Below are 23,738 nucleotides of genomic sequence, written 5' to 3'. Positions count from 1 at the left end.
GGGATCTGGAAGGAGATATCTGCAGCATTTCAAAATCTGCTGCCAAAAAGTGCAATTGCATCACACCGGTGACTGATGACAAGCTTGGGAGTACAGGCTATTATAAACACTTTGTCATCAATGATGCCAGTCAGAAGAGCAGACATTGCAGCTCTGGTTGCCTTCCCACAGATCCAGGAAGTCATTGACTGCACCTGGGGCAATCAATACATCCTCAGATCATCCTGGAGACTTTGTTAATTGCACTCCATCAATATTCAGCTTGTGTGCAACCATAAAAATGGTCATTATACATGTAAGTGAAATATTCCTGAGGATTTACCATGATGCTGTTGTCCTGTACCAGTCCACCCTCTTAGGAGCTTGCCACAGAGTTAGTATCTGGCCCTTTGGAGACAAGGGCTACACACTGAAGATATGACTGGTGACATCTGTTCAGAATCCAAATAAATAAGCAATTGGAAGGCTGAAGATGTGGTTCAGTTGGAGAAACTTAAAACAACCATTATCACTAAAGAAAAAGTACTAGGCAAACTAATGGGACTGATGGCTGACAAGTCCCCTGGATCTGATGGCCTGCATCCTAGGGTCTTAAAGGAAGTGGCTGCAGAGATAGTGGATGCAATAGTTGTAATTTTCCAAAATTCACTAGATTCTGGTGAAAGTCCTAACAGAAAGCCACAAATATAATGCCCCTAATCAAGAATAGTGAGAGACAGAAAGGAGGAAATATAGGCCAGTAAGCCTAACATCTGTCATTTGGAAAATGCTGGAATCCATTACTAAAAATGTAGAACATTTAGAAAGTCACAGAATTGTTTCGGCACAGAAGGAGGCCATTTGGCCCATCATATCTGCACCAGCTCTACTAATGAGTGATTCACCTAATGCCATTCTCCCACCTTCTTCTGGTAACCCTGCACACTCTTCCTTTACAGGTAACAGTTGAATTCTCTTTTGAATACCTTGATTGAACCTGCCTCTATCACACTCTCAATCAGTGCATTCCAGATCGCTCACTGCATGAAAACATTTTCCCTTATGTTGCTTTTGCTTCTTTTGCCAATTACTTTAAATCTGTGCCCTCTCATTCTTGATTCTTCAAGAGTGGAAAATGTTTCTCCTTATCTACTCTGACTAGACCCCTCATGACTTTGAAAACCTCTATCAAATCACTTTTCAGCCTTCTCTTCATAACTATTCCTTGTCCTTGGAACCATTCTCATGAATCTTTTCTGCACTCTCTAATGCCTTCACATCCTTCCTAAAGTGCGGCGCCAGAACTGGACTCAATACTGCAGCTGAGGCCGAGCTAGCGTCTTATACAAGTTCACCATAACCTCCTTGCTCTTGTACTCTATGCCTCTATTAATAAAGCTTAGGATACTGTCTGCTTTATTAAACACTCCCTCAACCTGTCCTTCCACCATCAATGACTTATGACGATTACATCCGGGTCCCTCTGTTCCTACAACACCTTTAGAACTGTATCCTTCAGTTTATGTTGTCTCTCCACATTTTTCCTACCAAAATTAATCACTTCATATTTCTCTGCATTGAACTTCAGCTGCCATTCGCCCACCCATTCCAACTTGTCTATGTCCTTTTGAAGTTCTACACTATCCTTTTCACAATTCACAATGCTTTCAAGTTTCGTATCATCCACAAATTTTGAAATTGGGCCCTCTATGCCAAGGTCTAGGTCATTAATATATGTCAGGAAGAGCAAGGGTCCCAACACTGACTCCTGGGGAACTCCACTACAAACCATCCTCCAGCCTGAAAAACATCTATCAACCACAACGTTCTGTTTCCTGTCACTCAGCTGATTTCATATTCATGTTGTTGCTTACCTTTTTATTCCATGAACAATAACTTTGCTCACAAATCTGTTGTATGGTACTGCATCAAATATCTTTTTGAAGTCCATGTACATCACATCAACAGCACTGCCCTCATCAACTGTTACCTCTTCAAAAATCTCCAGCAAGTTAGTTAAACTTGATTTTCCCTGAACAAACCCATGCTTGCTTTCTTTAATTAACCCACATTTGTCCAAGTGACTATTAATTTTGTCCCAAATTATTGTTTCTAGAAGTTTCCACACCACTGAAGCTAAACTGACTAGCCTGTAGTTGTTAGTTGCTGGACTTACCTTTACACCCATTTTTTAACAAGAGTGTAACATGTGCAATTCTCCAGTTCTCTGGCACCACCCCTGAGCCCAAGGAAGACTGGAAAATTATGGTCAGTGCTTCTGCAATTTCCACTCTCACTTCCCTCAGAATCTGTGGGTGCAATTCATCTGGTCGTGGTGCTTTATCAACTTTAAGTATAACCAACCTATGTAATATCTCCCCCTTTTCAATTTTAAATCTTAGTGTATTAATTACCTCCTCTTTCACTGTGGCCTGGGTAGCCTCCTCTTCCTTGGTAAAGACAGATGCAAAATATTCATTTAGCTCCTCAGCCATGCCCCCTGCCTCTGTGTATAAATCCCCTTTTTGGTCCTTAATCATCCCTACTCCCCCTTTTATCACCATTTTACTATTTAGATATCTATGGAAGAATTTGGGATTACCTTTTATGTTAGCTGCCTGTCTCTTTTCATGCTTACTCTTTTCTTCCCTTATTTGCTTTTCACTTCCCTGTGAACCTTCTATGTTCAGCTTGGTTCTCCGCTGTACTATCCACCTGACATCTGAGATAAGCATATTTTTCCTTCTTCATCCTAATTATCTCTTTTGTCAACCAGGGAGCTCAGGATTTGTTTGCCCTAGCTTTCCCCTTCAAAGGAAGATACCTTGAATGTGCCCAAACTATCTCTTCTTCGCAGTAGCTCATTTTTTCCTGCCAACCTTTGATTCAAATTTACTCGACCCAGATCCATTCTTACCCCAGTGAAGCTGGCTTTCACCCAGTTAATTATTCTTACTCTAGATTGTTCTTTGTTCTTTTCCATTGCCAACCTAAACCTTATGATACAATGATCACCACTGCCCCTTAAAAGTTGTCCTACTGATATTTGATCCACTTGGCCCACCTCATTCCCAAGAAACAGGTTGAGCAATGTCTCCCCCTCTTGGGTCCCCGGGCGAGGTACCCCAATTTATTAACATCCCCAATGGGACCCCAATTTTGTTATGCTCCTGGTTGAGGAGGAATGAGCTGACTCCCCTTCTTTATTCAACCCTCTCAGTTGGTAGCAACAAGGTTAATTTGAAAGGGATCCCTTCCCCCATGGATACCTTTTTACAGTCCAAATGCATTATCTTTTAGAAGGAACCAATTTAACAAGGCTTTCTTGAGTCAAACCTGAGAAAAATAATAAAAATGCAACAAACATACACACAGATCAGTAATGAGAAATTAAGAATCCAAGGGCAGAATTGTCCCTTTGGCGTGCGGGAGTGGGCCCTACACATCTGCATGTAAAATGACACGTGGTGATGTCGGATGAGCATCCCGATGTCACCGCGCGTGATCGCGATACTCCTTTGGGCGGGCACACGATGAAATCCGATGGGCGCCCGCCATTAATTAACGGGCCACTTAAGGCCTTTGACTCACCAATTGATGCCGATTTTTCGGCGCCCATGCAATCCTTGGATTGATGCCATAGACAGGGGGGTTAGTAGACACTTGTATAAACCTCAACCATGGGCGGGATAAGAGAGCTCACTGGGGTCGCGAGTGTGCTCTGTCAAGTATTTATTTTTCAAAGTTATTGAAACTTGCCTGTGTGATCTGCAGTACATCAAAACACATACCAGCTGCTTTGTTTGGACTCTTAACCTTCAGGTCAGCATTCTACAGTGAGGAATCTTTTTTGGGCCTACAGATTTTAGGAAGCCTTCCCATAGCCTGGGAATGGGAGCTGAAATCTCCATTGGAGGCAGCACCTCTGAGGAAGAAGGGAGGTCTGGAAGGGGGAGGAGGCCAGGAGTGCACATTCAGCCTCCAGGGGAGCCACCTTTGGGAGGACAGGCACAAGAGGCACAGGGCCAAGAGGTAGTCCAAGGCAGAAGAGGTTCCAGAAGACGCCACTATCCTGCTGCCAGGGTTTACAGGCGGCGAAGCAGCTACCTCAATATGTCCGAAGTGCAATGCCAAAGGAGGCTCCGTCTTTCAAGGGAGGCAGTCAACTATATCTGTCAGATGATTGGGCCTGAGATCTCCACTGTGGGTGGACACCCCATGCCAGTGGCCCTGAAGGTCACAACTGCCCTCAACTTCTATGCCTCTGGCTCAATCCAGGGGTCGTTGAACGATCTTTGCGGTGTCTCCCAATGAGCTGTCCACACTTGTGTCAAGCAGGTTATGGATGCTCTGTTCAGGCGTGCATTGACCTTCATTCACTTCCGTTGGGACAGGCAAGCCAGACACGGTGAGCCAGAGGCTTTGTGGCAATTGCTGGCTTCCCCCGCGTCCAGGGTGCAACAGACTGCACACATGTGGCCATCAAGGCGCCAGCAGGTGAGCCCGGTATCTTCAGCCATAGGAAGGGCTTCCACACCATGAACATGCAGATAGTGTGTGATCACAGGATGCTGATTCTACAAGTCTGTGCAAGGTGCCCAGGCAGCTCCAACGACGCCTACATCCTCAGACACTCCCAGGTGTTGGGGCTCTTTAGTGCTCCGATCTGGATTGATGGATGGCCACTGGGTGACAAGGGCTATCCCCTCAGAAGGTGGCTCATGACGCCTGTCCACATTCAAGAACAGAAGCTGAGCAGCGGTACAATAGGAGCCACGTCTCCATAAGGGCTGTGGTGGAGAGAGCCATCGGTCTTCTCAAGATGCGTTTCCAATGCCTGGACCGCTCAGGGGGTGCACTCCAGTACCCCCCAGATCATGTGTCGGTGATAGTGGATGCATGCTGCACTCTCCACAATCTTGCGCTGGAAAGGGGGGACGCTGTGGATGATGAAGATATTGACACAGTGGCTGCATCTGCACACGATAAGTCCAGCAGTGAATCTGAGGATAAGCATGCACAGAGAAATGCTGAGGGGGCAGACGCTGACCCATGCATACTGCAGGGAGGCAGGGACACCTGGGAGCTTTAAACCAACGAACCTTCAGCTAGCACACCACAGATGGACCTCCAGGACAAGCCTGGGCTGTATTCCCCTTACTTGATGCTTAAGTGCAAAATCTGCCAGGTTAGGAACAGTAACTAAGGGCCTTGTTAATAAAGCTGAATGTCCAACAAAGCACTCATTACATTTTTGGAAACCATCCACATGCAGAAGAAAAGAGGCAACCTCAGCCATGGTCACATATCTGAATTTAATATGTCAAGCAAACAAAGTTATGCAAAAAAAAGACAACAGTGTTACAAATCAGAACAAATCATAAGGACCTCATCTTGGGCCAACACAAAAGCACCAGTGGTAAACCTGTGGTGTGTCTAATGTGCCTTATGCTTTCGTTTCTGGGTGCTATGTCTTGGTGCTGCCGCATTGCTCGGAGTGGCATCTGAGACAGCCTGCTGTCCTGTTGGCCTCGATAACCTTGGTGGTCATCCTCTGGTGCATGGAGCCTGTGCTGGCCCTGCTTGTGAGGGAGCTGCCAGTTCCACAGCTGGCATCTCCCCAGTCGTCGCAGCCTCACCGGATGCTATGGTCAATGGGAGAGGGATGGAGGGGGTGCCGCCCTCATCCAGAGCGCATTGAAAGGAGCCCGCAGAGACGCCAGGCAGCTGCTGCAGCTACGTGAGGTCGCTTCGGAACTCCCTGCTCACCGTGGATGGATGGTCACCGAGCTAGGAAACTTGATGCTCAGACCATTTTCCACACTGGAACTGACCAGCTGAGGTCAGTGCTGATGTGAGGGCTTGCTGGTCAGAGCGCATCCCCAGGAAGCCTTGATGGGTCTCCTGGAGGAGCCTCTCCACGAGATTCACCACTCTCTCCATGGAGGACACATGGTGCGCGGACATGTGGTTCATTGCTTCAGCGATCGTCTGCGTGGACTCCTCCACCACAGAGACTAAGCCAAGTATAGCCTCATGTATCTCCCCAAGATGTTGCCGCACACCCAGCCACATTTCCTGCCTCTGCTGCGCCGTGGACGATTCCAGAGGCACATCATCAGGCACCGACTGAGCATGTGCTTAGTCCCCTGAAGTCCTCAGACTGCTGGTACCATGGACACTCTCTGTCTCTGCCAGCTCCTTCAGTGACTGTGAAGTGCCCTCACCACTGTGCCACGGGACACTAGCCATTGTTTGACTTCCCACCAAGGTGCTAGTATCTGCACTGGTGCCTGCCTGGCAGAGATGGTGTGATGCTGGTGAGTCCGAGACCTCAGGGCCCTCAGGTGTGAGAGGGTGCTTTTGCTGCTCCTGCTCCCGGCCCTGCTCCGATGATGCTGAAAAGAAGAACAAGGACATTGGATCAGTTAGCGTGGAGACAATGACAAAGCGCATCCCTGTTCATGTGTGTCGTGAAGTATGCTGGGCCCACCTGCGTAAAATGGCGGCGCAGACCCAATCGTGAGCAGCGATTGGGTCCACACCGCCCGTGCCTACTCCAACTCCACCTGCCAACCAGAAAATTCAGCCCCAAATAAAAGTTTTTAAAAATATACAAATCAATCTTTGGCTTGTCTGTGAGGCATAGATTGTGGTACAGTGTGGGCGTTAAGTTGGGTGATTCCGGTAGAGCTGACTTTGACAGTTTTGCAGTTGGTTTGGAGACACTTGGCTCTGTAGGACAGTGAAGAAGCTGTTCTGTTTCCTTTTTGATTGTGGCTTCTACTGAGCCTCATCTCTAGCAACAGAGAGAGAGGGAGAGAGCGAGAGAGAGAGACTTTGCCTGCACCTGCAAGGGTGACTAGTTGGTCTTCTTGTGCTGTCACTTTCACAGCACATCAACACACACTGCACTGCTCTGCAACTAGTCTAACCCATCTTCCCCTGTGTATTCCTATAAGGGGAAAAAAAAAACATGTCCTGCACCCAGAGTCTGTTTTTGTTCATCTCCAACCATTTTATACATTCTGAGATATAAATCAACAGGAGATGGATTTTAGATGACTGCTGAGACGTGGTAATCAGTCTTTTGTCTCTGCAACCACAGGAGATTACAGTTCAGTCCTTTGCATCTTTCCTATCTCCCTTTCAAGTGTCTCTACTTGAAGAAGCCCATGATAACTTTTCAGGGGCGACATTCCATGTTCTCTCATTCTGTCAGTTTAATCCACACAGGAATTTTTCAGAACTTTACGCCACTTTACATTATCAGCCATCTTTTGCTCAATGTCCATGCTTGTATCGACTTTCACTTCCCAAAGCACAAGGATACAGGGTCCACCATTCACCTTTCCAACAATCGGTGCCTGGTGAATCATGAAGGTTGAAGGCGCTATTCCGAATGCTAAACTTGTTCTCAATGTTACTTCTGTTAAAGGCCTTTCAGAGCACTAGCATGGCACCAAGGGACAGAATGAATGTGGTCGTGTCCTGTTGCCTGTACCTTACCCCTCTTGGAATCTTGTGACTAGCAGTGTGGCATTGGTACATCTTCCACATTGTGCTTCTTCGATGGCATCTTCACATGGAAGCAGGCCCTTATTTCCCAATTCAAGTTGCTGCCCTTGCTGTTCTTCATCACCCAAGGAGATCTCAGCCTTAAGGCCTCCCTCTAGGAAGGGATCCCCCCTTTGAAGCACTTGGTTGTGAAGGGCACAACAGACCATGATGATTGGAGACATATTCTGTTGAAGACTACTGCAGATCCCTACCTGAGCAGTTCAATCATCAGAAGCACATCTTAAGGATGCCAATGGTCTGCCAGATGTTGGACCAACTTACTCGCTACATTGCATCTCTTCTCCAAGTGACTCAGAGGACAACATACAGGTGTCATGAAGCATTGATTGAGCGAGTACCTCTTATTCCCAAGTAGCCATCCCTGTTTTCCCTGAGGCCCTTTGAATATATGAGGCACCTGGGAGTGACTCAGGCTGTTTGAGTCAAGGTAACTTCCAGGGTACCTGTCACAAAAGTGCATGATGTGCTTCTGATGATGGCACACCAGTTGCGTGTTGATGGAGTGGAACCCTTTCCTGTTAATGAACATCAGGGGCTGGTACCATGGAGCTCTCAATGCCACATGTGTACAATCGATTGCACCCTGAACTCTAGGGAAGCCTGAGATAGCAGCAAACCCCAGAAACCTAGGAGCCTGGCTAGCCTCAAGTGTGAACTTCACTTAAAGATGAGCCTTACTGTAGAGGGCATCTGTCATTTCCTTTATACATTTATGTGTGGGGGACTGTGAAATGCCGCGTAGGTCCCCTGTGTATTCCTGGAACGATCTGCAGACCAAAAAATTGAGTGTGGCAATGACCTTCAGGGTCATTGGCAGGGGATGTCATCCCAGTCCTTGGGGCATTAGATCCTACCGCAGAACGTGGCAGATGTGATCCACCATATCTCTTGACAAGTGCAGACAGGTGCGGCATTGTCTTTTGCTCATCTCCAGATAGGAAAGTCTTCTTCAGTAGACTCTAGGTCATGCAAGTTGCCTCCGTGGGATAGAGGTCTAACCACCTCATCCTCTTGGGTGTTTCTGGGGCTCCCCTGGACCATGGACCTTAGGCTGGGCCTCCTCTCGAAGCTGGATTAGATGTGGGCCCTCCTTCTCAATCAGATCACTGCCACCAAGAAGGCAGTATTGAGCACAGGCCCCATTATTCAATCCTCCTCCTCCCTGGAGACGGATAGATCCAACAGATTAATGAACTCTGGGCAAATATAGTAGACCTCCCACTCGCAGATGGAAAGCCACTGTCATGCCCTAGAGCTCTGTCTGCACTGCTAGCTGTTCGCTGATACAGTCTTGTAGCTGAGGCACACACTAACAGATCTAGGTGACCATGATGCCAACCCTGATACTTGACATCTGAATTCCACGGAGTTTGGAAGAGGTTTGGATGCTTTCTTGAAATGTGCCACCTTACCAAAGGCACTTCTGCAATTTATGATGTGGTTTGCTGATCAAGCCCAACTTCTCAACTTGCACTTCAACAATGAATGGATGCCCTTTGGCCTGTTAAACATGCCAACTGGAGAATACACATTGGAGGTTTTAATTGCTGATCTCACAGATATTCAGCAGCTGTGCTTCCATTTAAGTTGCCTGCATTTTCCATTCTCACATACCTCTCTGTTAATGCTCAAATAGAGTAGCTGTATTGTGCAGCCTATGACTCCTGCAGCCTCTCGTTAAAGTGCAACAAAATCCAATGGCTCCAATTGCACCTTCTCAAGGAAGTCTTCCTCTTTTCTTATAGCTCTGACTCTATTTCAATGTTGAGACTCTAAGCAGTTTGAGGGTGGCCCCTGAAAGGGCCCCTTGGTCCAGCCCTGGGCTCCCCCAACACTGCCTCAGACCCCTCCCGTGCAGATTTTTTTCCAGTTTCAATTTCAAACTGTGCAATAATTTTGGGCTTTCAAGATGATGGTGCTGCATTTTTATTTTGAGACCAGCTTCAACCCTCTCCCTGTCAGTGTTCGGATCCCTTCAATCTTCCTGGAACCCCACGATGTGCAGGTAGAGCTCTTTCTGGTTATTCCCCAGCCTCCAATAATCTTGAATCCCATTGTAATTGTGGTGGACATTCCAGCCCTCTACCTGAAACTATCGCTGTTGATATCCTTATGCCTCATGTGGACTTCACCTCCCCCTATCTCGAGGCTGTGTGCACAGTCACATACAAAGAAGCACCCCCATCCACAACCCCCACCTCAAAGAGCTTTGAATTTCCCCCACTTTATTATGTTTTCCCCATTTACAGGCTGCAGATGCCTCCCCTAACTATGACCATCCCATCTGCAGCCCAGTATCAAGCTAGACAACCTCATGGCCACTGACTGTAAGACCAGGACCGCACCCTGCACACCAAACCTTGCCTTATCCCAGTTGAGCACACAGGTCTTCCCCCTCCCTGGAGCAGGACCATGACATGTGTGACATGCATAACCCTATAGCTTTAGCCCACAAAGCCCCAGGACTGCCTTTAAACTCTCACCCCTACCTCTTGGTCCCAGACCAAGGACTATGACTGTCTTTCAATGAGTTCTCCCATTCCTTCTTTACTGATGACAGCACAGTGTCCCTGTCACCACTCCATGAATCTCTGTGCAATACATCCCTCTTGTGTCACAGTAACACAACCTGCGCTCCCCCCACCCCCCATCCACCACCGCCCCCCCCCCACCCCCCGCCCCCCATTCCGGAGACTGCATGCATCCCCTCCCATTTATACAGTTCAATTCCCATCTATCCCCTTCTGCAGCTCTGTTCCAGTTTTCCAAGTTGGGCTCCAGCTTCCCCACCCCCAGTCTCCCCTCTGCCTGCCATTTTCCCCTTCCCCTACGACCCCACGAATAGCCCATTGTCCCCGTGTGTCGGTCCTCCTCCCTCCCCTTCCCCACCACAGCCCATTGTCTCCCATGTCTCATTCCTCCTCCCTCCCCAACCCCACCATAGCCCAATGTCCCCCATGTCTTGTTCCCCTGTGTCTCGGTCCTCTTCCCTCCCCAACCCCACCATAGCCCAATGTCCCCTATGTCTTGTTCCCCCGTGTCTCAGTCCTCCTCCCTCCCCAAACCCACTACAGCCCATTGTCTCCCATGTCTCATTCCTCCTCCCTTCCCAACCCCACCACAGCCCAATGTCCCCACGTCTCCATCATCCATACACCATCCCCCCTGCAACACCGCTCCCCCCCACCCCCCCAACAAATCACCTCCCCACCGTTCGCAGTGCTGGTCTCTGTCTCAGCGTGCAGTCCTGCATGAGACCTGCAGTGCACACCCTCTCAGAGTACAGAGGAAGCCAACTCTACACCCCCAACAGTGTGACGTCTTACTGGTATTGATGAGAACCCAGAGCAGGTAGGGTTTGAATGTTGTACTCACTTCAAAGTCACGAGCGAAGTGCGGGCCGACAGTTGCAAGCTACTTATTTCCAAACGTGTTTTAGACCGTTCTAACTTCCCGCTGATGTGGCACAATTTTGGGAGGGGGAAACTGGTTCCAGTGTTTTCACGTAGTGTTTTCAATGAGCATTCATGACATGGTAATGCATGAGAACGGCATTCTCGACATAGATCAGCAGGAAACCCGACCTGCCATCAGCCTGCTATGAATGTGGTGAGGGGAAAATTCCAAACTGATTTCCTGCTGATGGGAATCTAACTTTTGGCACCTTTCCAAATTTTCTGCTCCCACCCACCACGGAACCCCCCTGCTGGCAGGACCAGAAAATTCTGCCCATAGAGTCATTTCGGCACAGTAGGAGGCCATTTGGTCCATTACTTCCATGCCAGCTCTCTGTAGAGCAATCCAGTCAGTCCCATTCCCCACTCTATCCCTGTACCCTACACCTGCCGAAAACACACCCGGTACGGGGGAACCATGAAATCCAGCTCATAAAACCAAAAGCCCCTTCTGCAACATTCACAGTGTCTCAGAGGAGTCACGAACCACGAGGGAACTCTAGTCTCGAGTCATCAACCCTGTAACCCTGCAAGTTTATTTTCCTCAAGTGCCTATTCAATGTTCTTTAGAAATCATTGATTGTACCATATCACGGTTATCAGTTTTCAACAGATCCACAATTCTCTTGAACAACCTCTTTTTCCAAACATAATTGTAAAAATTTTGGTGATGATTTTGACATCCCTTGAAATTTTCTTTTCATATTCCCATTTTGTAGCTCCTACTATAACAGTTTTGTTCCCTTTTTTCTTTGCATATCCCCCAGTCATCAGGATCTGTGCTTTTCTTTTGTATTTTTGCGTGCTTTTTCTTTTAGTTTTATGAGCTGGATTTTATGGTTCCCCGACACCAGGCATGTTTTCGGCGGGGGTAGGCACATGAAATATGACGGGTGACTGGCACACCGCTTTCCCATCTACCCCGACCTGTTCTCCATAAAACGGCAGGTGGATGGGCACTGGAATTGGCAGCCTGTCTGCTATTTTTTAAAAATAATTAATGGGCAATTGAGTTTGTAAATGAGCCAGTTGACACAAACATCAGGCTGCCCATGCTATAATGTGATTGGCATGGGCAGGTGAGCGGGAGTGGGTAGACCTTTTTTTAACCCAACTGGTTAAAAGGCAGGAAGGAGGAAGGGGGTATGTCCTGGGCTGAGTAGGGGGTGTGGTGTGGGGGGGCGTGGGGGGGTGGGGGGGTGGTGTGGGCGGGGAGGTGGGTGGGAATGGTGCCCTGTGCACATCGGGGGTGGTCCCCCAAGGTGTTACACCCACCTTTGTCACTTCCCTGCTGGCCACCAAAACCTTATGAAATATGTAAGATTATAAAGGGGCATGACAGGGTAGACGCTGAGTGGATGTTTTTCCATCATGTCAGAATCTAGAAGCAGGGGCATAGGGTCAGAATGAAGGGCCTCCCATTTAAGTCTGAGATGAGAAAGAATTCCTCCCTGAGAGTCACGAATCTTTGGAACTACATACCGCAGGTAGTTGCGGAGGCTGAGCCATTCAATATCTTCAAGGCTAAGATAGACAGATTTTTGAATTACATGGGAGTCAAGGGTCATGGGGAACAGACAGGAAGGTGGAGTTGAGGCTACAATCAGATCAGTCATGATCTTATTGAATGGAAAAGCAGGTTCCTATTTCTTATGTTCTTACACTATAGGCAGGATTTTCCCATCGGCGAGCCGGCCCCAACCCCACTTGCTGACGCCTAAGATGATGTGCGGTGACATCAGGCAGAACTCCTGACGTCACCATGCCCCATTTAAATTTTCCAGTAGGCGGGGGCGCAACAAATTCAGCTGTGCACCTGCCAACTTGTCAATGGCCAATTGAGGCTATTGACAGAGTAATTAAACTAATTAGTGGACCTCCCCATCCAACCTTAAGGTTCGTGGGCAACCAGGAGCCCCAGCGGGAATTAGAAAAAGCATGAAACCTCATCCACGGGCGGGATGAGGTTACATGTAAGTTTTCTTTAAATTTTAATAAAAGGTTTTGTAAAAATTATGGACATGTCCCAACTCATGTGACAGTGTCACATGAGGGGACATGTTAGGGAAATTTTATTTTTCTATTTTTAGCTTTTTTACATTTCGAACCGATCTCCCTGAAGCAGCACCAAGCCTCAGGGAGATGAATGTGCGCTTTCATTGCATGTACAAAATAGCGTACTCTCGATTTTGGGAATCCCTCACCTGTACAGGGAGCACACAGCGCTTCTGTGCGGATGTCACGCTGGGCGGCCCTTAATTGATCCACCCGCGTAAAATGGCACCACACCCCCCAATCGGAGGCGCCGCTCAGAAATGCGCCTATGCACAGCAGCCCTTCAACTTCGTCCCCGATAGGGGGAAAATCCTGCCCTATCACCTTTTCTGACCTGAGTAGGTAATTAAAACCCTTCTGGCACTGCATCCAGGAGCATGGCACCACACTCCTGCTATTAATCTCCCCTGCAATCTGCAGCCACGCCTTTGAGTTCTCTAGGGCAGGCTTCTTCTTTCCATTGCCAGGGAAGAGAATCTTCCAGAAGTCTCTTACAAACTGCTGCATCAGCTGTAGGAAGACATCTGTGAAGCGAGATGCATGTTGCCACATTGGGAACTCATTTCTGCAGTTTCTTCCGTTGTTCAAGCACCTGGACAATTCTTCAACTTTCATCTTCAGAGTGTCTCATTAAATGGTTCAACTGAAACAGATTTATACAGGTCAGCATCATGCCCGCTTGAGCTAATTGGTCAGAAATACCAGAAGTTAGATGCCTATGCAGTGACTGGATTAAAAAGCCTTTGACAAACATGCTGCAGAAATGTCCAGGTTCTCCATGCTTTATCTTGCTCAAGCACGTTGCCCAGTTAAAAATCCATCCATTGTCTTTATGATGTAGTACTATATTATACAGTGTACTTGATCACTAAGTTATTGAGGAAGCCTGAAGAGGCTTTCCTATTATAAACTACTGGTTTTGCACATTCTCTTGACATTCTGTGCAGTATGAATTTAATTTGAATTCTTGAAACTCTAGTATTATGAGACAGGCAATTATATCCAGTTACGGCTATTGAGTCATTTTTAAACTTAGCTTTTGACTGTTAAAATTTAAATTTAGGTCCACTCAGGACAATAAAAATGTTTAGAAATGATAAGTAGAATTATGTTTAGCAGGACTAGTTTTATAATGCTTTAATTCATGGAAGGAAAGGAATAAAAATATTATTATTGTGAATTACTGCAGGTATTCACTTGATTTAAAAGGGATAAATATCTGAGGACTGGTTCACTTCTTGCAAAGTTATGTCAGAACAATAGGGTGAAAATACTGTGGTCCCAGCTCTGGGCTTCCCAATTTTCGTTGTCTCATACTGGCATGTCATCTCTGCAATAATCAGTGCTAGAGGCAAAATAGGAATTAGAATCCAGTTGTAAAAGTGCATTTAAAAGTTTAACAATGGACTTTGTAAAAGGATGGAAATTATTTCTGTTGTAATAAATTCCAGTTTTATTCATGAATTAGGCAACAATTATTTGGGAGCCTAATATAGTACATATTTAGTGTGTCATCAGTTCCTGCAGAATTATTGATTGGAAGTGTTATGGTGCTGAATTTACACATCAGTGTTGTTTAGTTTGTAATTCCATCAAAATTGGCCCTTAAATAAGACTTGTGCAATTTTTTTAAGGTTCATACCTTGCATGTACAGTGCCTTCCCAACACTTATTCAAAACTAGCATTGTAGAAAGGCTCTGAGTGCTTATCTTTTGTGGCAGATAATTTGATTCAGAATGGAGTTGCAACACACAATATTTTAATTTGAATAAGCATCAGATTCAGTGCTACACTTCTACTGCAGTTGCCTATAAAGGATCAGTAGAATAACAGAAAACAGCCATCAGTGATATTGGCCCAGATTTTTGCCAATTCAGGTCAACACAGGAGCCATATACAAATGGCGGGCAAGACCTGATTCTGGGATTTCTGCCCCCATTCCCATTTCCAGCAAGTTTCACCAGCACAGGATAAGCCAGCACAAAGTACTCCTGCCCTTTACAGCTCGATTACAGGGTTAGTCAGTTCAGACATCCCCTACGCTTACACTTTTGGTGGATTTGAGCCCCTTCTGCAACATTCACAGCGTCTCAGAGGAGTCACAAACCATGAGGGAACTCTAGTCTCGAATCATCAACCAAAAAAAAAACAGCCTTTCAACATTCCCATTGAAGTACATTGGCCCACTTATCTTCTTATAAAGCTGTCAATCACTGTCATTCTCATTATCAATGTCAGAAACTTTTCTTCACTTCACACCTCTTGATCTTCTGTAAATAAACACACAGGCAGTTCAAAAAAATCTTCAAAGAAACAACAGGTTATTTCAAGGTAATAGACAATCAAATAATAATAACAATCAAACAAAGCCTTCCCTCCCCTCTGCAGCTGTATATACATTGCTTGCTGACATCTAAGTGCATTAGCCATTCTTGGAATTCAACAAAACATTCATACTGAGGCCATTTGGTCAGCCTGCTTTTGTTGATAGCCTCAGATGTCTCCAGAGATGCAGGCCTGACTCCACCCTGTCCTGCCCCGCCCCCACGAAGCAAAAATATAGCGGGGTGGGGCGGGGCTCCTCAACAGAGCCAGGTTTGTGGAGTTGGGAACTTTACTGACTCCTAATTCCCGTCTCCCTGACAAAAATCTGCCTATTCAGTAGCACACATGATGTGCATTAAGAGCCAGAAAGCATGTAATGCAGTGAATCTGGTTTCCTGGGTAAAACCATTTAGAAACACCGAGGAACTTTGAGGAAAATGTGGCTAACGATTGTCATTGAAATGCATTTCTTTTCAATCAAGACTTTTGGACGTATTCAAAAATCTATATAACAGTGCCAACGCCCTAAGAGTTTGAAGAGTTACTGACTGCATGCGCATTGCCATTGAAATCTCTGTGCACAATTCAATGCCCTCCATCAACTGTTAAGGATTTGATTCTATTGTATTTATGGCTAATTTTCGGTCATATTCCCCAAAGATGTCAAGTTAAAGGGGATGATTCGGTATGTTTAATGCAATGGAGGAGTTTGGAAGGGTACATGACAAAGATCAGCTCTTCTGTTACATTAATTGTAAAGAGCTAGGAACTAATTGTTATTAGCATGTACATCCAGGGTGCCACATTTACTGCTGCAGGCAGTCAGGTGTGGAGCTCAATGTATCAGTCCATCAACCATATTGAGAGCTGCAAGAAATATACTTGATGAAGTTCCAACATTTTGAGTCCAAAAATTGTGGTTATTTCAAATTCTGTCACTGGAAGACATAACACATTCTATTTTTCAGATCAAGGATAATTTTTGCATTTTATATAATTTTAAAAATAAAACACTAAAACATTCTAAAAGTAAATCTGGTGATTTTTTTTCTCATGAGAGGGCATAGATGCAAACCATGAATGGAAAATAAGATTAATTATGGAGAAAGGATTTGGATTAAAAAGATCAGCAAAATGCATCAACTAAGAAACAGGGTAAGGGTATCGAGGCTTTGATGGACCAAATGGCCTACTCCTGTTCTTATGTTTCTATTTGGGAGCTTCTTAAACACAGATTAAAACATAGATTAAAAAGTTAACAATTTGACAGCACAAGTTTGCAGATATCAAAGCCATTATTAAATCTTGATATATGTTACTTAAAGGCTTTTGTTTAAAATTTATTGTTTTCATAGACACAAGATTTGAATTATGAACCATGCTGTACAAAAAATGTTAATTGTTATTACTGTGAAATTACAAGTTTGTTTGCATTTTTTACAGTTTAATAAGATGTTGCTATCAGTTATCTGTGTGTTTGTTTTGCAGCTTTGTTGGTCTACTGGACTTTAGCTTTCATTACAAAAACTGTCAAATTTGCCAAGTTTTGTGAGCATGGAATTGGATTGAGCCAACTCCGGTTCTGTATTGCAGCACTATTGGCCATATTGTATGGTATGTTATTGGCTGTGGAAGTCAATGTCATCAGAGTACGGGTAAGTGAGCCGCCATTCTTTTTCCTTTTCCAATTTTCTTCTCCATGTCCAAAGGCAGTGTGGCATCCAGCCTTTACTACCTCATCCAAATGACTATTCTGCATGTACAACACCACCCAGTGAAGATCAACAGGCTATTTGATTCTAGGGGATTCTCATATGAACCAAGTCCAGTACCTCATCCATCATTAATGCACATGCATTTTTGCTAGGGAGTCACAATTTGTCATAGGAACAGAGTAACAGGGTGAGGCCATTTAGCCCCTTGAGACCATTCTAGCCTTATCCACCTGCATTGTGTCTATATCCTTTTATATCCTTGGCTAGTAAAAGTCTATCAATCGCAGAGGTAAAATTATTAACTGACCAGCTATTTTGTGGGAGACAGTTCCACACTTCCAGCATCCTTTGCCTGAAGAAGTGTTTCCTAACTTTTCTGCTGAATGCATGGCTCTAATTCTAAAGGTATGTCCTCTTGTCCTCGACACTCTTACCAGGAATTTGCAGATAATAAAGCAATTATTAAATCTTGATGTATGTCACTTAAAGGCATGGAGATTTTTGTTTTCTCCCCTTCCCTAGTCTGAAACATTGAGGCAATCCTAGCACTGCTAGAGCCATCCCAACTGGAATCAATTTATTCAGTACAAATCATAGAAATACAGTGGGTAGATATTTACCATTGAATAGTCTACCTATCCAGCTTCCCACAAGATTACCCTGATTATACAGTATTTCTAAATCTAATAGCTGAATCTTACAAAGAATCCGACTTTAAACATTGCTGGTGTTTTTGATTTAGTAACAAACGGGATGTTTCAATCGTCCACTAAGCAATCAGAGAAGCTTTGAGGGTCCATTCGTAAGTTCACTGCAAGTTGATGAGAGTTGTTTTATAACTACCTTGCCAGTTAGTGAGACTTAGCATAAATTTTGCAGCTTATAATGTCAGAATATGGATTGGCCTGACTCTTACTTAACCACATAACATATTGCTTTAAAAATAATGTCATCCAAAATCTAACCTCTTCAATAATAGATAAAAACAGAAATTGCTGGAAATAGTTAGCAGGTCTTGAAGCATCTGTGGAGAGTGAAGCAGAGTTAACGCTTCAGGTCAAGGACCTTTAGTATTGCTGAAAAAAGATACATGTCAAAGCTTTTCATCTTGCACTCATCAGGACACTTCGCAAAAATACAATATATGGGGAAAACAACAATTTATACTGTATGAGAAGAGAGAGTTGATTGGTTGGCTAAGTTGACTCTAATTGGTAGAGACAATGCCAAGGACCTTTCTTCAGAACCTCTCCAACTTGGCACCAGATATCAACAGCATATTTCATCTGGATAGTGTCATGGCTGGTCGCACAGTAATTCTTCTGGCACATAATGTAAATGTAATTACTAATGCAACCCACTTAACGTGAGAAAGATCAAATGTTGTTTATCAATTTGAAAAAATGTGCAAGATAATGGACTACTTCTGAACATAGATTCTTGATGCACATTGTATGTACGTCACAAGCTTAAAACTGGAGGTAACTGTAACTTAAATGAGTTAATGAATTGATACTACCTAAAAAGTGGGCAGTAGATCATACTTCAGCCAGGTTTATTTGCAATCTAAACAGTAGAAGGGTGACTTTTATAAAGCTTCACTTTCAATATAGGATGCCGAATCAGCCTCATAATGCCATAACTCTTTCTTGTTTGGACAGGGGCAAGAAGCTGCCACTACAACAGGGACCTTCATTGGTTGCCAGGCCCAAGAGCTGAGAGCAACCAAGGAGACAGACTGCAACAACTGGGAGAAACATACATCATTTACCTAATCTTCTCTCGCTAATAAAAACATCTCTATATAAATGTGTGCACAAACACAGCTAAACTGTATCTCCCATGTTGGTGCTACGGACATGCACTGTTATAGAAAAGCTGAACACCAGGAGAGGAGTCTTGCAATGTTCTCCTTAGATATAATCAATTTGAAGAAATATATAAAAATTAAATAAAAGTATTTCTCTGCTTAGAATGCAAAGCTTAATTGTAAAGAGCTGTAATACCCCTGGAGAGGCTGAGCAAACCAAAATATAAAAACTAATTTTTAGACTCCGATATTTAATAATTAAAATGCAGGAATTATGCAATTACTAAATCAGTTAGAAATCTGTCCAGAAATGTTATTAAAATAGAAAGAACTTGCATTTCTATAGCACCTTTTGCATCCTCAAGATGTCCCAAAGTGCTTCACAACCAATTAATTGCAGTAAAGTTCTGCAGCTCACGACTCCTTCTTTCATGATATAATTTACCCATGCAAAAATCCTTATCCACATGATCGCCCATTGCAGCCCCAAGTCTTTGCCTATCCGCGATTTAAGCAAACTAAAAACAATGAGCTCTTGTAACAAGTCAGTTCTGCATGTGTGTGTGTGTGTGTGTGTGTCCGTAACACCAACATGGGAGATAAAGTTTAGCTGTGTATGTGCACACATTTATATAGAGATGTTTTTATTAGGGAGAGAAGATTAGTTAAACAGTGTATGTTTCTCCCAGTATTGCAGTCTGTCTCCTTGGTTGCTCTCGGCTCTTGGACCTGGCAACCAATGAAGGTCTCTGTTGTAGTGGCAGCTGTCCAAACAAGAAAGAAAGGGAGCATGTGTGAGAGAGAGAGAGGGGGCCAGCAGCAGCAGCAACTTCAATCCTCTTGACTGTCACTTGCACAACAACAACCAGCAACAGAACAACAAGCAGCAACTTTTTAAACATACACCTTCTCTCACCCAATGCAACCCTGAGCCGGGCGGGGAGAAGACAGCACTCATTAAAGAGAGAGAGGGGCTTTGAAAGGACCATCGACGAATGGGATCCCGACATTTGGTCAAGGTTAAAGGTTGAGAGAAGGAGTAAAGGGGTTAAATGTTGGGATTATAGACAGTGAACTGTCTCCATACTGGACGGCAATATGATGTTGTCAATAACTTGGAGAGAGAGAGGTCTAGTCCTATAAACCCCACTTTATCATCTCTCTCCCTGTAATGGTGGAGTGAAAGGATTTGGCTCAGGCCTCAGACCATGTTTTTTGCGTTTGGTTTTCTCTCATGAAAAAGCAAACAAGAAAATAAATAAGGAGGAAGGGAAGAGGGGAACTGGATTGGAGAGAGAATCATGTTTAAAGATGAAAGGATCAGCTGGTGCCTTCAGTACATGAAAGTCTTTCAGTGAGAGAGAAAAAACCCAATTGACATTCAAATTTTAGGATGGCTGGAACCTATCTAATTCAATTCCATTATAATGTATTTTGCTATTCGTGATTTCATCCTTTGGGAACGTAGCCCCTGTGAATGGCAGGACTTCACTGTACTTTGAAGGCCATCATTGTTACCAATTTTCACGCAATGGGCTGAATTTAATGGCCATGGTGGTGGTCTCATTCACTGGCCAGAAAACCAGTGACAACCTTGCCATGGCCACTTCTGGGAGTCCCAACAGGATTAAATACCTTACAAGCAGCCAGCTGCCTGCTTCTGGTGTTCTCAAGCCTTTAATGGCAAAGGATCTGCCTCCAAGAGGTGCTGGCCAATCAGATGGCTAGCTTCAGTTCCAACAGTGCCATTAGGAGCTGTGGCAACAGCTAAGGCTGTAGTGATAGAGGCCTGAGAAAAAGGTAAATTCAGCAGGCTTGCCAGAGACATTTGGCAGACCCCAGTGAGGGGCAGGGCTGTCATTCTGGAGCTGTTTTGCAAAGTAGGTCTTGTGATTGGGAGGGTCCTCAATGGGGCACGGGATCAGGATGCCCAATGAGGAGCACACCGCCACCCCCCCCCCCCCCCCCCCGCCCCACCATGGAAGCCTGCCGATGTGGCACGGGCTCTCTCTCACCACTGGTAAAATGCCAACGACAATGGGATGAGGCCCTTAAGTGGCCCTCAATAGTCCTAGGGGCAAGAAGGCTGGACTCAACCTTCTCTTCCCCTGACTTAATCAAGGAGGGGGTGCTTGGAAGGCGATGGGCTCTCCACCCCGCACCTTTCCACCTGATTATATACACCTATCCCCAACTCCCCCACCTCTGCCTCCCAGGCCTTTCCTGGGATGTGGGCATTAAATTCTTCCCAACTTGTCCAATTAAGCAGCATTTAGATACGTGACCAGGTAACCTGTTCTTTTGATATTGTGGGTTCAGGGATAAATGCTAATCAGGACAATGAAAAGCTCACCTGTTCTTCAAATAGTGCCAGCCAAACCTGTGTCCACTTGAGAAGGCAGATGAGGCCTTCTTGTCTCACCTGTGAGATTGCACATCATACAATTCAGTATTTCCATGGGACAGCTTTCAAATGGCAGGTTTAATGTGCTTTAGTCCTGGAATAAAGTATAAACCAACAACCTTTTGACTCCAAAACAAAAGGGGATACCATTTAATCCAAGCTGACACTTTAGATGAATAATTCGATGAATAATTAATGATTTTTAAAAATTAGGATAGGCTGCCCATCTTTTCTCTCTGTGAATTGATACATTTTGGTAGGAAGAATAAGGAGAGACAATATAAAATAAAGGTGCAATTCTAAAGGAGATGCGGGGACAGAGAGATCTGTGTGTATCTGTACACAATCATTTAAGGTGGCAGGACAGGTTGAGAAAGCTATATGGAATCCTGAGCTTTGTAAATAAAGGTGAGATGTACAAAAACAAGGAAGTTGTGATGAACCTTTATATAACACTGGTTTGGCCTCATCTGGAGTGTTGTGTCCAATTCTGAGAACCACACTTGAGGAAGGATGTGAAGGCTTTAGAAAGTGTACAGAAAAGAAGTACGAGAATGGCTCCAGGGATTAGGGGCTTCAATTACATAGGTAGATTTTAGAAGTTGGGATGTTCTTCTTAGAGAAGAGGAGATTTGATAGTGGTGTTCAAAATCATGAAGGATCAGGACAGAGTAGATGGAGAGAAAATGTTCCCATTGGCAGAAGAACCAAAGGACCCAATATAAGATAAATGGCAAAATAACCAACAATGATACATGGATATTTGTACGCAGTCAGTGTTTAGAATCTTGAATGCACTCCCTGAGAGTATGGTGGAGGCAGATTCAAAACAGAATTGGATAAACACCTAAAGAGAGAGAAATTGCAGGGCTTTGGTGAAAGAGCTGAGTAGGGGTCTGGCTGATTTGCTTTTGATTGAGGGAGCTGGCACAGACATGATGGACCAAATAGCCTCCTTCTGTGCTGTAACAATTCTATTCGATGTTTTACCTAACAGTGTACAGACCTGTGCCCAAACCTCTGGCATTGCTGTTCTGAGGGGAATTGAATGAGAGCAATCCAGGACAGCTTTCTCTCTGATCTTTCTCTCTCTTTTTAGGGAAACTAACATAAATTACAGTGTAATCTCCCCACCATCCAATTCAACATCAGCGGCATTGAAATGAGTTAATGTTCACTGTGCTTTTCCACTATCCCATACTTTCAGGCTCAATTGATCTTCATTTTAACGAATGCTGTACATTTTTAAAAAATCACTCAAAGTTTAATTTAAAAAAAACCCAATTTAAGCCAACGTAACTTTCTAAAAGTTGGCCAATAACTCCTGTGCTGATTTGAATATAAAAATACTGACGCTTAATTCCTTGTGCATCATTTAATACGTTTGTGTTAAATTCTTGCTTGAGCTATTTTAATGTGGTGATTACTACATCAAAATAAACAGATTAATTATAGTGTAGAATGACACAGACAGGCATTTAAACAAATTTGCTAAGCAGTGTGGTCAAAATAGGAAATGGGAAAAATTAATATTCTTTAAAATATAGAAGTTGATATCTGCAGTTTCATTTATGCTGAGTTCCCTGACCTCTGTTGGTGGCGTTATGTGGAGGAGAAAACGTGGGAAGCAGATTATGTGCTTTCACATCGGAGTAAAGCAACCCACATTGCTGTTACAGAATTTAAGGTTCAGAGTGGCATTGGCTAAGGCCTGGTAACATGCTGCTTATCTGTTTTTTTTGATGAAGAGAAACTGGAAATTATGTGTTATGTAAGGCGATTTAAAAGTGGCAAAGGAAAATAGTAACATATTGGAAAGCAATGTAAATAATTTCTAAGCACAGACACACAGAAGAATACAAGGGAATAGATGCATAAATCTGAGACCTTGTGCAAGGGAAAATTGGGTAAACATTTGAAGCAGAGAAAGATACAGGATAATGAGGTGAGGAGAGGGAAGTGATATCAGTTTGGGCTAGCTCTAGTAACAAACAAGACATAATGGACTAAATGCTCTCTTTGCCATTAACTTTTATAGTTCTATGGGTGGAAAATAATCTTTAAGTTTTAACAGGTTTCTAAAAAATTTAATATTTCTGTAGTCTCCATGCTGTATGCTTTCTTTACATTATAGTTACACCCTCTGGCAAATCTATGACAGCTATTGCACCCAATTTCTATGCATATTATCACTGGTGTTTCACTGTTCCACTCCTTTATGTCTTCAACCCATACTGTACAGCCAGCAGCTTGAGAGCATTGATATAGCATGGATGAAAAAGCATGCCAAAATGGGATCGATTAAAATGGTTATATTCGAGCTTGTTGTTAACTGCTTTAAAGGGGAATCCCCTTCAGCGTGAAATATGAGCTCATTTATAGCGACATGTAAGATGATTGAAATGAAAATGAA

The 23,738-nt window shown here is 44.3% G+C and overlaps 1 protein-coding gene across 1 annotated transcript in view; it reads left to right on the top strand.

The window, feature by feature from the left end:
- The window catches only part of abcc8 (ATP-binding cassette, sub-family C (CFTR/MRP), member 8), a 309,145-nt gene that overhangs the window by 22,558 nt on the left and 262,849 nt on the right, over positions 1–23,738 (top strand). The window contains exon 5 of the mRNA XM_041198027.1: positions 16,885–17,051. Within this exon, the coding sequence (XP_041053961.1) occupies positions 16,885–17,051 (167 nt within the window). The remainder of the gene's footprint in view (positions 1–16,884; positions 17,052–23,738) is intronic.

The sequence above is a fragment of the Carcharodon carcharias genome, chromosome 10, assembly GCF_017639515.1.
Source record: "Carcharodon carcharias isolate sCarCar2 chromosome 10, sCarCar2.pri, whole genome shotgun sequence".
NCBI classification, from domain to species: domain Eukaryota; kingdom Metazoa; phylum Chordata; class Chondrichthyes; order Lamniformes; family Lamnidae; genus Carcharodon; species Carcharodon carcharias.
This window is presented reverse-complemented; position numbering and strand designations above follow the sequence as displayed.